This window comes from Sphaeramia orbicularis, chromosome 15 (genome assembly GCF_902148855.1).
Source record: "Sphaeramia orbicularis chromosome 15, fSphaOr1.1, whole genome shotgun sequence".
Classification (NCBI taxonomy): domain Eukaryota; kingdom Metazoa; phylum Chordata; class Actinopteri; order Kurtiformes; family Apogonidae; genus Sphaeramia; species Sphaeramia orbicularis.
The window spans coordinates 46,718,603-46,733,743 of NC_043971.1; the positions used below are offsets into that span (position 1 = coordinate 46,718,603).

Sequence of the window (15,141 nt, forward strand, 5' to 3'; positions counted from 1 at the left end):
GTAAAAAATAAAATAAAAAAAGAAAGTAAAAAAAGAAAAAAAAATCAGCTGGACACCTTGTGTTTTATTTTTGAAGCAAAGAAATATGTATTTACTGATAAACTGTGTGAAAAGTATGAGGGGGGGCTTGTGATTCTGGGGGTTTATGTTCAGGGGAGATCTATACAAGGTTAACAATTCATGTCAGAAAATATATGTAATGTCTTAAAATTTTAATAAAGATATGTGGAAAAAAAAATCCATGAAAATACAAGAGAACAGCTGTAGAATAGCTGTCCACTGTAGTGACCAGTATACATGAAAGGGTTAATAACTTCTTAACCACTAATCCTATCAATACATGTAAATAATTGGTGTAAAATGTAGTTTGTCGTCTTCATGGTCAAAGTGGAACTTGGTTCTGAGTTCTGTAAAGGAAACTGGTTCTCGGAACCTCTTTTTGTTTACTTCACTCTGCATGCCGGGCTTGCCGGTTCAAAAAGTAGCAGTGCCCCAGCGAGGCTGGTCTCCACACTCCAAGCCACGGTTCCTGGGGCACGATGCTAGCACCAAGCCGCGGGTACCCCGGCACTGAGCTGTGAATAAACAGACTCACAGAGCTCCAATTGTGCGCCGGACATCACCGGCTGTACACCCATCACTACCGGCTGTTAAACGTAACTGGGAGCTGATAGAGCCTTACTCTGAACTGGAGCCTTACTCTGAACTGGACTGGAGCCCAGATTGCTGGGACCTGGTGGAACCTTACTCAGAACTTGATCTGAGGTAGCTGGGAGCTGATGGAGCCTTACTTGGAACTGGATCTGAGGTCCGTCTAAGTTAAGCGTAGCTGAGAGCTGACGGAAAGACTGGAGCTTGGAGATCCGTACTGCGGCTCGGTGTCTTGGGTCACCGCGGCTTTGCGCACCTACAAGCCTGGCAGGAGCAGGGGCTTGAAGCACGGCTTGGTTCTGAGTTCTGTAAACGAAACTGGTTCCCTTTACGGATCTCGGAACCAGTTTCGAGATCCGTAAATGTAACTGATTCCAAAATCCATAAACAGAACTGTTTCTGTAAACATAACTGGTTCCATTTACGGTTCTCGAAACTGGTTTTGCAAATGGAACCAACTTCACTCTGCCTGTTATTCTTCCCATATTATTAGGTTGGACAACACACTGGAGGAGATCATTTTCAAGCTGGTGCCTGGACTTAGAGAAAGTAAGTTTTCCAGATGGTTTCATCATTCTGTCTCCTCAGTTTGATGTCCAGGTTTAATTATGTGATTCATGGGTGGTAAAAGCATATAAGCAGCTCATACACCTGGTCTGCATGCATTTTCCAGTTCTAGCTCTATCCCTGGCATCTATCCCTAAATTGAGAAAATAAGACACAGCATCCCGATCAGTATCAACATATGTTAACTATTTGTATAGTTTCCTTATAAACAATAAATAGATTAATTAATGCAATCCTGCATCCAGTTCCTGCATAGATCTGTAAAATGTTAATGTCAGTGTCACATCGCTCATAAAGAGGAAGAAGATTAGCAGCTTAAAAAGAAAGATGGTGACATACTATACATCGTTCTCTTTGCAGAAACTCTGATGAGAAGCCAAATCAACACGTCTAACTAGAGTTGTGATGGCACTATATTGTTATACCTCTGTTACTGACAGAATGCTCTGCCAGCTGCAGTGAACACTAGATGTATGTGTAGCTTATGCTGTTTTGTCATTAGTTTTAAAATCAGCCTCTGGATTTGATTTTTTCAATATTCCTGATTTGCTCCACTAGCATGCGTAAAGTCCACTGGGTTGTTCTGCCATATTCATGCTGAACTGATGATGTCACCTCAGCATAGTCTGTATGATTAGTAGAGGAACTGTGACATCACCCATTGCTTTCTGATCTGCTGTTTTAAGGCCAATAGTCTGTGATCTGGCCATCGCATTTTGGCTTTTTAGATGGAGCTAATTTCCCCAAGCATTTGCAGAACAAAGTCAGTCAACATTAACTTCATTTTAGAGTTGAGGTCCTTGCTGCTTCCACCTGAACTACAACAAACAACAGCCTAACATTTTTTAACCTTTATTTAACCAATAAAAAAGACTCGAGATTGAAGATCTTTTTTGCAGTGTCCTGGCCAAGACATAGATAGATAGATAGATAGATAGATAGATAGATAGATAGATAGATAGATAGATAGATAGATAGATAGATAGATAGATAGATAGATAGATAGATAGATAGATAGATACATACATACATACATACATACATACATACATACATACATACTTTATTAATCTCAAGGGAAATTCAAAAGCAGCAGTAGCAGAAGTTACAGACAATAGAATTTTCATGTATACATGCACTCTAAAATGTACATAAAACTCAGTTCTAAAACCATACATAAAACACAAAAAAAACATACATATATAATATAATTAGCAATTTAAAAGGTACTAAAAGTATACAGCAATGTCCCTTAAAAGCATCTCAAAGCTGAGCCAGATTCAATCAATTAGAAAAATGTCTACATAAAGATTTAGCCCTTTCCCATAAATTTAAAATGACTTTGAATGTATTTACAGAGTCCCAGCTTCTTCAGTTTTAGCTCCTTCAGTAGGTTGTTCCAGGCAGTGGAACCATAACATTTTAAAGCTTCCTTTCCCAGTTCTGTTCTGACTTTTGGAACAGATCCTGGGACCAGAGAGTGTAATTTTTAAAGTCATTCCAACAAATCTAAACTAGTAAATATGATGGAATCAGAAATAAAATCAATTCATAAATAAAAGAATACCAATGTTTCAGTCAACGTTTAAAAAGATCTGTCCATCCAACTCGAGTGTATAAAACACAGTGATGAGTTAGTGCCAAACCTAAGAGCACAGTGATAAACCATATCAAGAGCATGTGAACACTGTGATGAGACATTCAAATAAATAATGTCCCCATAATCCAGTACAGAGAAGAAAAGTTGCAACAGTGTACTTTTAGCCTCAAAAGACAGGCAAGATTTTATCCTGAAATAGAAATTCAATTTTAGCTTCAGTCTCTTAAAAAGTTGCTGAAGGTGAGGAGTGAAAGACAGTGAATCATCACTCAAATTACAAAGATATCTGTACTCAGATACACACTTCATTTGATGGCCATGAGAAGTGGTGATTAAAGGAAGGCCCAGTAAAGTAAAATTCAATAGATCCGCAACAGCATCACCAGTTTGATTCTCAAAATAGAGTTCCAAGAAAGTCTGGGGGAAATTGACTTTTGAAGCATAGTTTTTGGTTCTTCTGTTATAGAAAACACAGTCTAATACAGTTAAAGGTTCTTTGTTAGACGTTTGTGTAATTTGCGCTGTGCTGGTCTGTTGACAGATGATTGGATTTGTAAGCAAACAGTAGCTAGTGTTGTACACAATAGAAAGTTTGAGGATAAACCTGGGAGCCAGCTCAACATTATTTATGGAAAATCTGACCACAGTCCTGTACATAGAAATCAATATATTGTGGCTGTTGTTTTGGATGTAGACAGTCATTGCGTCAGTATTTTAGTAATGGTCCTAGCTAACGTGAAGAAATGACCAGCACCAAATTTGAAGTAAATTCACATGCAAATCTAGCATCGATTTAGAACAGACGCTTCCACTCAACATCATTTAACCCTCCAACTCCTCTCACCTTATTGTATCACACAGTTTCCAATTGTGGTTTGATCCATATATGCCTCATGTCAAACATACTGGCCAGTTTTTGAAAAGCAGGAAATCTGTGTCCATGGGAGTAGAGCCAGACACATCTGCCAGAGCAAATAAAATATTAGTTTTCAGATTTGTGTGTTTCCCAGGCTAATGAATTGGTACATTTGAGAAGCAAAGGTAAAATCATTAAAACCCAAAATCCATTATTATAATATTTGCAGAACTGTGAAAATGCACAGATAGACAAACATATTTTTTTTCAGACTATGCTACAATTTAAAACATAACTGTTTGTGATAAGTATTACTCATATTTTCTTTCATCTCAGGGCTCAGTTGGTAGAGTCCAATGACCAAAGGGTCAGCGGTTTGAATCCTCGCTCCAACTGTCCACATGTTGAAGTGTCCTTGCACAAGACACTGAACCCTAAGTTGCTCCCAGTAGGGTCTGGCAGTGCCTTGCATGGCAGCAGCCGCCTGCTTGTGTGTGTGTGTGTGTGTGCGTGCGTGCATGCATGCGTGCATGTGTTCGTGTGTGTGTGAATGGGTGAATGTGAGGCCTTGCAAAGCACTTTGGACACCAGGAAGGTGTATAAAATGAACTAAATAAGTGCAGTCCATTTACCATTTTACAGATAATAAATATAGTGAAATATTGTAAGTGTGAAATTATTGCTTATGGCTCATATTAATCATTTGGTTTTCTATCCTTTGAATCACTTAATACAAATTAGCAGGTCTTGTCAAGAGCTTGTATACACTGTAATTTAACATGAACCTCTTCATATTTCCCTTTCCAAGAGCTTCAGAGTTTGCAAAAATGTTAAACAAAACCAAAGCTTAAACCTTTGGTTCCCAACCTTTTTGGCTTGTGACCCTATTTTAAAGTCACAAATTTCTGGCAACCCCAGACATCCAAAACAGAGACATTTTTTTGCTAAAATGAATTTGTTTTTGATAATGTCATAGTTTGCTGTACTATGTTGCAAATAAATGTTAATTTTAGACGACATTTAGGCTATATAATGTATATTATTAGGGACGGAGGCAGAAAAGCCAGATGTAGATTACTGCACAAAGTGATAATTTTATTTTCCTTGGTCAGGATATGTACAGTCAGCCAAGCTTGTATTTACAAGGCTGCAAATTAATACTGAAAAACAATAACTCAAAATATGAATTATGAACGAGCTGCAGCATCTTAACCCAGCCACAATGAACATTTGAAAGATAAACAGTACCACAGTGATTCAGTTTCAGCTTCACAGTTTGTCATGTCTTTTATGTATTGTGAATGTCTATCTCAACTCACCATATATTTTTTTTATTAGTAAGTGTTTTCTTTAATTGTTATTAATTACTAGAAATTTCAGGTGACTCCATTTGAATTCCAGGCGACCCCACGTGGGGTCCTGACCCCAAGGTTGAAAAACACTAGCTTAAACAAAAGCTGTGTATCTTGATAGGATATCAATCAGTGAAATTGATCATATACCATCAATATCCCTCTCCCTCCTCTGAAGAAATAAATGGTACCGGTGTGAAGCTGGTTTCTGTAACACCATCTGCCTTTTTGTCTCTGTGTGAACTAGAAGAGGAACAGCAGGAACTCGAATTCTGGAGGAAGAACCAGCCCAAAGAAAATGGCCAAGGTAAAAGCTCACTGATATACCTACTCACAGGGATGTAATATGTTGACCGTTAAAAAAGAGCTGTGCAATAGGGGTTTTGTCTCTGGTACATAGTTTCTGTGTTTACCTAAGGAGCGAAGTTAAATCAGTATACTGTACATGGGGAAGTCAGAAAGACCAGAAAAATACTAAAGCGAGTCATTATGTTTGTTGGTCTTTAATACCTGTGGGAGGGGATGGGAAAGAAGTAGCAGTGTCTCACCTTTCTGTCTGTGTTTGCCTCTAAATCCCAGTAGAAAACCTGATGTGTCAGAGACTCGGGCTACCCGATGTTGGGGGTGATGGTGATGGTGGTGGTGGTGATGGTGATGATGGGGAAGGTGGTGGTGATGAAGACTACCACAGGAGTGATCCTCAAATAGCGATATGTCTGGACTGCCTGCGCAACACGGGACAGTCGGGGGAGAACACAGTCACGGTGGGTTTGTATAAATGGAAAGTTTGGAAAGTGTTTCACCTGTTTGTGATCCCTTTGGTGTGACTTTTCTGTTGGATCTTTTTTTTTGTTGGATCGAAACATCAGCTCATACATACATCATACATCAGCTGTTAACAGTGTGTCAGTCGACACTAATGCAGTATGTCTCTCATCTAATTAGGATCTGATGAAGAGGTTCATCCGTTGCTCCAGCAGAGTCACCGTGGGAACAATTAAGAAGTTTCTCAGTCTTAAACTCAAGCTTCCCAGCTCTTATGAGGTGAAGGACACAATCACTGCACCAGTTTGCAACTAAACACATTCAGCTTTTACTGTAGAGCCATTTGCTGTTTGCTTACATTTTATTTTATATATCAAAGAACATATGAAAAAATATAAATATAGTATGAAAATATAAAATACCAGTCTTTATTTATTTACCTTTATTTAACCAGTAAAGTCCCATTGAGATTAAGAACGTCTCATACACCAAGGGAGTCCTGGCCAAGATTGACAGCCAAAAATACAAAACACAGTTACAAGATTTCACAGTTAAAACACAAATAACTGACACATTTCACAATATATAGTTTGTAATAATGTTATTTATGAGCAGATTAAGAAAAAGAAGTCCATATTAGATTAGTCTACATTAGATTGAACTTTACTGATAGTTTGGGCAGAGCCTTCAGGAAATTAAGCTTCTAGTAGCAGCACAGCACCGAATGTACTTATATAAGAAGAATTACAAGACAAAAAGGAAAGAAAATACGAATAACAATTAAAGCTGCAAGCGGCATTGAAAGGCCCTCACCACGGGCACATCCAGTACAAGTATGTCCATCATTTAGCAGGCTCTAGCACCAAATTTTATGTCTTCTGAGGAATGGGTGTAGGCATGTGAGATTGATAACTGATTCAAATTTGAGGCAAATCGGAGTTAATATGTACGAACTGAGACAAGTTTTGTAAAGGTAAATTTTTAGGGGGCGCTATAGCAGCAAATTTCAATTTCTTCTGATAAATGAGTATAAGCCTGTGAGATTGACAATTGACTCAAATTTGAGGCAAATTGGCGTTTGTATGTCCGAACTGAGCAAATTTTTGTGTAGGTAAATCTGTAGGGGGCACTATGGAGCCAAAATTCAATTTCTTCCATTGAATGGGTGTAGGCCTGCGAGATGTACCACAAAGTAAAATTTGAGCCAAATCGGTGTTCGTATGTCCAAACTGATGCAATTTTTGTAAAGGTAAATTTGTAGGGGGTGCTATTGAGCGAAATGGCAATTTCTTTTGATAAATGGATGTAGGCCTGGGAGATTGACAGCTGATTCAAATTTGAACCAAATCTGTGTTTGTATGTCCAAACTGAAGCGGTTTTCATAAAGGTAAAGTTGTAGAGGGTGCTATAGCGCCAAATTTCAAATTTTTCTGATAAATGGGTGTAGGCCTGGGAGATAGACATCTGAGTCAAATTTGAGCCAAACAAGTGATCGAATGTCCGAACTGATGCCGTTGTCGTAAATGTACATTTGTAGGGGGCCCTATAGTACGAAATTGCAATTTGTATATATATATATATATATATATATATATATATATATATACATATACAGGGTGTCCCATAAGTCTCCATACATAGGAAAAATAAACGTTTCTTGACATAAACCATTTTTATTTATATAATATGCTCTATATGACTGCCATTTTGTCGGGAACACATTTCAATGCGTGTCCTCCACTGCTGAAGAACTATAAAGAAGAAATATAAAGAAATACATGTTAGAACCAAATGTATTATGTCTCCTGTGTATGGAGACTTATGGGACACCCTGTATATATACTGAACAACAAAAGAAACGCAAATTTTGGTCGTTAATTTAGGCAAGTTAGCTGTCGTGTTAAGTTGTCAACTGAGATACACATTAAAATAAGTGAGTTGTAACCATTGGAGCGAGTGTTTGCAGGCAAACACGACCACGAATGGTGTTGAGCATGTGTACAAAGTATCGGAGGTGTGGTACATTTTGAGTGATATGGTAGTGGGAGCAACAAATGGGAGTGGCAATTCCCTTTGTTTATCCGGGGGCTATAAAAAGAAATGGTAAGATTCAAAAGTTACTGCATTACCACGATGCCTCGCCTTAATGATAATCTGAGAGAATGTGCCATTGGTATGCTTGATGCTGGTTTAACGGCTCGCAACATTGCACAAGTCCACAACAAGTCTGAACAAGTGCACGAGTCCACCATCAGTAGGCTGAGGACACGATTCCGTGACACAGGGACCACTCGGGACAGACCAAGATCTGGAAGACCATGTGTGACCACCCGTAATCAGGATCGCCATATTCGCTTGGCCCATCTCCGTGACTGTCAACTCAGTGCTCATGGACACAATTCAATGTACTGCCACTGTAAATTTCACAGCTGGATATAAATATCTCATATGAAACCAATATTCATAATAAAACTCCCATATAAGCCAATACCGAAACATACTTGCGTTTCTTTTGTTGTTCAGTATATATATATATATATATATATATATATATATATATATATATATATATATGTATATATACTTATATATATATATATATATATATATATATATATATATATATATATATATATATATATATATATGTACAGGGTGGGGAAGCAAAATTTACAATATTTTGAGGCAGGGATTGAAAGACAGTGTATGACCAGTTAGTTTATTGAAAGTCATGAGAATTTATTTGCCACAAGAAAATTTACATAATAGAAAATATTCTTATTCTATGTGTCCTCCTTCTTTCTCAATAACTGCCTTCACACGCTTCCTGAAACTTGCGCAAGTGTTCCTCAAATATTCGGGTGACAACTTCTCCCATTCTTCTTTAATAGTATCTTCCAGACTTTCTCGTAATAGTTTTGCTCATAGTCATTCTCTTCTTTACATTATAAACAGTCTTTATGGACACTCCAACTATTTTTGAAATCTCCTTTGGTGTGACGAGTGCATTCAGCAAATCACACACTCTTTGACGTTTGCTTTCCTGATTACTCATATGGGCAAAAGTTTCTGAAAAGGTATGGATAATAGTGTTAGGTATGATTATGACATCAATATATGTTTGGTTTCAAAACAATTGATGTAGTGCCTGCTGAGAAAAAACAACTAAATGTTCATTGTAAATTTTGCTTCCCCACCCTGTATATGTATATATATATATATATATATATATATATATATATGTTTATAAAATCTCAGTTGGCTTCAAGGTGGCCTCCAGAGTCATGTTGCACAGCCTCATCGAGTTCTGGATGAACTCTCTTGGGGCCTGATTTACTAAAATCGCAAAAAATCAGTGCAAATTTGCTTGCTCGCTGCAAAAAATGCGCATGCTATTGATTTGCGTGTCACAGGTGATCAACTAAGGGTGTATTCACACCTACCACGTTTGGTCCGTTTAAAATGGACCAGAGTTCGTTTCCCCAGAAAGTCCGGACTTTTTTTAGGTGTGAATACAAACATGCGAACTCTGATTCGAACCAAAGAAGCGGACCGAGACCACCTAGAAGAGGTGGTCTCAGTCCGCTTCCAAACGGACTCTGGGCCGGTTCACTTCTGGTGTGAATATAACCGACCTCGAACCGAACCAAACCAAGGAATCTTGCGCCTTTTTGTGCTTGATGAGCCACCATAGCTGCTGAAAGTAGCCGAGGTTTATGGGTGGTCAGAGCTAATAGCAGCAGCTATGAGCTATGGACAGACGTGGAGCAATGAGGAAATTGAATGTGCCATTGACTTTGGTCAGATGCCCGTATTATGAAACTGGCTCCGACTGAGCTTTTCTCGAGTGTTAACATTATTTTCAAAAATTTGTGTCAGTAAAAATACAATTTATATTCCGAAAATGATAACTGGATGTAGGAGTACCACGATTATTTTCATCAACACCGGCTGTCTCTGGTTCACCCCGCCCCCGACTTTTCTGTCCAAGGCTAGCGCAGTTCGTCACATGCGTGCTTGCGTTCACACATTTTGGTCCATTTGCAAAAAGTGCAATGTGAATGCGATCCGACCCAAATGAAAAAAATAAAGTCCGCATTTGATCCGAATCAAATAAGCGGACCAAAGGACTGTTCAGGTGTGAATACACCCTAAGATTGCCTGCGCAAATGACAACAGGTTCAAAGTCTTGGAGACCACCCTATTCAAAGGAAGGTTTTGTGTGCGCTACTGGTTGTTGTCACAGAGACAGTACTGCTGTGGAATATGCCAGCACTAATGGCAAAAGTATGCTGGAATGATCCAGATGCACAAAAATGTAACGTTGCAGGGAGTTTTTTCATAGAAGGTATTGCATGACTCCTCCTTGTGACTGGCCCCAAATCATCCCCTACTTCGTCTAGAACAGTGGTTCTTAACCTTGTTGGAGATACTGAACCCCACCAGTTTCATATGCGCATTCACCGAACCCTTCTTTATTAAAAAATAAAATATGATTTTTTTCAAATTCAAGACACAGGCATATGTTTTACTGGTGCACAAAATGAACCGTGCATTAACATCACTGTTCAAAGAACAAAACCAATACAGTGCATGAACTCACAACAAATTACATACCTTTTCACAAACACATGACCTTTTTTAATACCACCACACTGAAATGGTTTTAATTTTTAACCTTGTGTATTCCAATAATGAACTTATTGTATTTATGCTATTTATCATTTTTAACATTTTAACACACACCCATCACCTAATTTCCATCAGGCTACATGTATGCATGTATGTAGTGTATCAAAAAAAAAGTTCTCGTTATACTCCTTCAGTATTTTTGTGATCGTTGTTTTATTACGGCACTAGCTCAGCTTTAGCGTAATACGATTTCTCCATCCGCGACGGAGCGTCGGTCGTCACATGATTGTAACTGACCAGTGTGGTGACCGAAAAATGTAAACAAACGCTACACATGGCTGCCTCCGTGGTTAACAGGAAGTAGCAAAAGTCATAACAACGATGTGGAAAATACTCAAATAATTCATCGTCAGACAAGTGGAAGAGATTATAAACACTTCCAGATGTGTTGTAGTGCTATAAGCAACAACAATACACCGCGTATATTGGATGTCAATCAGAGAAACAGTCTCCGAAGCCGTTTGTTTACATACACGGACCTAGCCCGACACACACACCCGACTAATGAGTCGAGTGTGTGTCTTGACCTCCGCCGAACCCCTGAGACTGACTCACCGAACCCCTAGGGTTCGATCGAACCCAGATTAAGAACCACTGGTCTAGATTTTGTAAAATGACATTGCTGGGCAGCAGTGCCAGATTCATTTTAGAGGTGGGTGCGCCGTGGGGATTGTTGAATTGAATGACTGTCAGGCACACAATATTTTGTCACACTGTAGCCCAGGGGTCTGAAACCTTCATTATCAAAAGAGCCCCTTTGCCCCCTCTTCCACCAAAAAAAAATAGTCTGGAGCCGCAAAAAATAATAGAGCTTATAAACTTCTAAAAGTTTTAATCTTTTTTTACATTTTATCTGTTACAACCACTGAATACAACAAACAGAAGTGCAGTGTGGAATGGATTCTGGAGTATGATTACTCTAAAAGTACACAGTAAAAGTAGTTCATAGTATTTGTGCTAATAGTATATGAAGTACTAATACCAAAAATACCAAATTCACGAGGTACTTATTGGAAAAAATAATTTTATTCATCATTATTTCAGACAAAAAAACAAATACTTTTGGAGCTTGGAAGGGATTTTTGAGTATGATTACTCCAAAAGTACACAGTTAAAGTAGTTCATAGTATTTGTACTAATAGTATATGAAGTACTAATACCAAATATACCAAATTCCCAAGGTACTTATCAGAAAAATTAATTTTATTCATCATTGAATTTAGTCTTTTACATTATTTCAGATGAAAACAAACACTTGTAGCTTGGAATAGATTCTGGAATATGATTACTCTAAAAGTAAACAGTAAAAGTAGTTCACAGTATTTGTGCTAATAGTATATGAAGTACTAATACCAAAAACACCAAATTCACAAGGTAGTTATTTGAAAAATTAATTTTATTCATCATTGAATTTAGGGGTGGTGGGGGCGACACGGTGGTGCAGTGGTTAGCACTCGTGCCTCACAGCAAGAAGGTCCTGGGTTCGATTCCAACACCAGTCGACGGGGGGTGGGACCTTTCTGTGTGGAGTTTGCATGTTCTCCCGTGTCTGCGTGGGTTCTCTCCGGGTACTCCGGCTTCCTCCCACCATCCAAAGACATGCACTAATAGGTTAATTGGTTAATCTAAATTGCCCATAGGTGTGAATGTGAGAGTGATTGTTTGTCTCTATATGTTCAGCCCTGCGATGAACTGGCGACTTGTCCAGGGTGTACCCTGCCTTCGCCCCTATGTAGCTGGGATAGGCTCCAAGCGACCCCCGTGACCCTAGTGAGGATAAAGCGGGTTCAGAAAATGAATGAATGAATGAATGAATTTAGTCTTAAAGCCTATTCAGACGAAAAACACACTCTTGTAGCTTGGAAGGGAATCTGTTGTAGGATTACCCCAAAAGTACACAGTACTCATACTCATACAGTCGCTCTATGAAAAGTATCGCTGTTTATGCAACTGATTCTCTTCAAAACTCAACACTGCCTCCGCAGTTCCCAGGTGTACTGCTTCATATTCTCCATCTGGGTTCATGTCCGCAAGCTCCCGGAAAACGGACAGAATTACTTGAGTAATATACAAAGGACGGACAGAACCCTCCGTCCATATCCGTCTGCATCTTTAACGTAGAGCATAAATGAGCCCTTACTTTTGTTTTCTGGAAGGCACATTCACTCCATGCAGCTCATCTACCGTAACTGTCGAATGAGTAGCGCACAAGAAAAACACTAGCGGCTTCCTTGACCGTGCAGAGGAGAATCGCGGCAGGCTTGACCGCAGTAAAGGGAGCCACTACAAGGAGGCTGAAAAGCCACATGTGGCTCTGGAGCCACAGGTTGCCAACCCCTGCTGTAGCCTAATGTGAGTGCATATTTTTAATCACAATCATCAGATCAAGTGGAAAAGTTGCCTTTGTTACAAGAGTCTCTTTTGAAAATGGAATTGAGAATGTATGTAACAAACTGCAGCAATCATGAATATGAAGTTGCTCTTTTTCCACACAGAGGGGTGGATCTGTTGTTGTAGTGTCAGTTGATGGAGTGTCAGTGGTAAAATCTGTTATTAGTGAAATACAAAGCTCCTCTCTGTATGTCACTCTGTATGGCGAATGAAACTTTTAAGCCCTTGGGCATGATACAGAAACCCTCTGTGTGCTTATATAGTCAGTTCAGGAGTCCAGTCACAACACTGTGGACAGCAGTGTGTGTGTGTGTGTGCAGTGCTAGAACCCGTCCTGTTAGGTCTCCACTGGCTCTCCACCCATAAAGAGAGAGAGAGAGAGAGAGAGAGAGAGACGCCAGTCAGGTCCTGGCCTAATAGTGATGTGCCACTGGTGGAACCAGGCATGGGAGGTAGGCCCGCTAAGTTGGGGGGGGCGCATACATCTCAATTATTTTTTATTCTGTCATCCCAAAAATGTTAATCTGAGCAGAAAAGATAGGTTCTCTGCGTTGCCTTTGGTTGTGCCTCTGCCACCTCACCACAACAACTGCAGCCATTTTTGCATGAAGCTGTGCAAGTTAAAACCTGCTTTTCAGACGTGCTATATATAGATGCAAAATCAGCCACCGCAATCACTCGGTAAATAAATATTTGAATTTACTCCTCCCAATAATTTTTCGCATTCTGGCAGAAATGCCCATATTGCATTTTCATCAAGGCAAACACGCTAAATGGGTTGTGCAAGCTATTTTGCCCATTTAAGAGGAGCAACCCTCAGTTCGTCCTGTTAGTAGATTATCTTCAATGTGTTTTTGCGTGTGCAGTCAAGTTTGCGCATGTTATAAAGCTTTAGGCACTCCAGTATCCGCGTGTATTGAGTCATAGGCTTCCATGTTCTCAATCCAGACAACGCACTCATTGGTGTTCCTTATCTTACAGCCTCGGACAATTGCACTGTCAACCAGTAGCTGGTGCTTGGCTCCTCTGGTGTTGCTGCCAATTCCTTTCTTTGCTCTGCTCATGTATTGATCCATGTGCCTACTTATTGTAGCCACTATGATGCCTGATAGGAGCTTCCATGTCATTCTGAGGCAGGTTATAGGCCAGTACTTGGATGGTATTGTTCCCTTCTGGGGGTCCTTCATTATGAGGACTGTCCGGCCTTGAGTTAGACACGCTCTGTGTTTTCCCGACATTAGCAGTTGGTTCATCTGTGCTGCTAGGTGTTCGTGGAGTGCAGTCAGCTTCTTAAGCCAGTAGGTGTGAATCATGTTGGCCCCTGGTGCTATCGAGGTCTTCAGTTTGGACACTCTTGTTTGGATGTCTGCTAGGCTGATGACTGCTTGGTTTTGTTCTACTACTGTGCCATTGGGCATTAGTGTTATGTGTTGCCTCTTTCTTCCAGATACTCTTCCAGTGTTGCTCAGTCTCAGCCCTGGGTTGATCTGTTGTCACCTTGTTACCCTGCCATTCAGAGTAGACCTTAGCTGGGCTGTTGGAGAACAACTTGTTTATTCTCCTTGCCTCTACTTCTCTTGTATACCTCTTTAGGTGGGTAGCTAGGGCGGTGAGCCTTTGCTTAGCAGTCTCCAGTGCCTCAGTTATGGACAATTTCTTATATTTCCTGGGCAGCTCTTTTCTTAGATTCACACCTCTGCTTAGTTCTGTTAGAAGGCTGACTTCTCTCGATGCTGCCACGATCTTTGCCTCTTGCCTTCGCCCCTTCTCATGCTGTTCATCTTGTAGCCAAGCATCTGTAGGATGACTGTTGCTACTGCACTAGTTTTGCCTTGGCAAGCAGGAGGTAGTTTAGTTCCCCCAGGACTTCATGATTTTCTCTCTCAGGTCAGCTGTACTTGTAGTCAGTATGTCTGTCTTTGGGGCATGGTACCCAATCTTGATATTTGGGGGGCATAGTTTCACCATCAAGCTGACCTGCCATCCTGCCCCCCACCCCCATCTTTGTACTGTGGATGAGATACAACGCTGTACCTCATCAACCTCTAACTGTGATAGCAACTTCTTATTGCAGATATTTGAACACTGAGCTTAGAGCTGTTTCTTAGTCACTGAGGGTGTGGGGTTTCAAAGCGACCATTTCTCCCAAATCCTCTGCATGCACCGTCTCTCACTGGGGATGCTACTATAGTAACACTCCATCAGTACCATGTTCTCTGCCCTGCTCTATGAATGTCTTGTTCCAGTAGCCAATTTGATTCGATTCC

At 39.9% G+C, this 15,141-nt stretch overlaps 1 protein-coding gene across 7 annotated transcripts in view; it reads left to right on the forward strand.

The window, feature by feature from the left end:
• The window catches only part of LOC115434130 (polycomb group RING finger protein 5-B), an 82,735-nt gene that overhangs the window by 20,420 nt on the left and 47,174 nt on the right, over positions 1-15,141 (forward strand). For 6 of the 7 annotated variants that reach the window (XM_030155876.1, XM_030155877.1, XM_030155874.1 and 3 more), the window contains exons 4-7: positions 1,145-1,200; positions 5,274-5,333; positions 5,606-5,790; positions 5,972-6,070. In XM_030155876.1, the coding sequence (XP_030011736.1) occupies positions 1,145-1,200; positions 5,274-5,333; positions 5,606-5,790; positions 5,972-6,070 (400 nt within the window). The remainder of the gene's footprint in view (positions 1-1,144; positions 1,201-5,273; positions 5,334-5,605; positions 5,791-5,971; positions 6,071-15,141) is intronic. The other variant, XM_030155872.1, reaches the window with a different exon arrangement.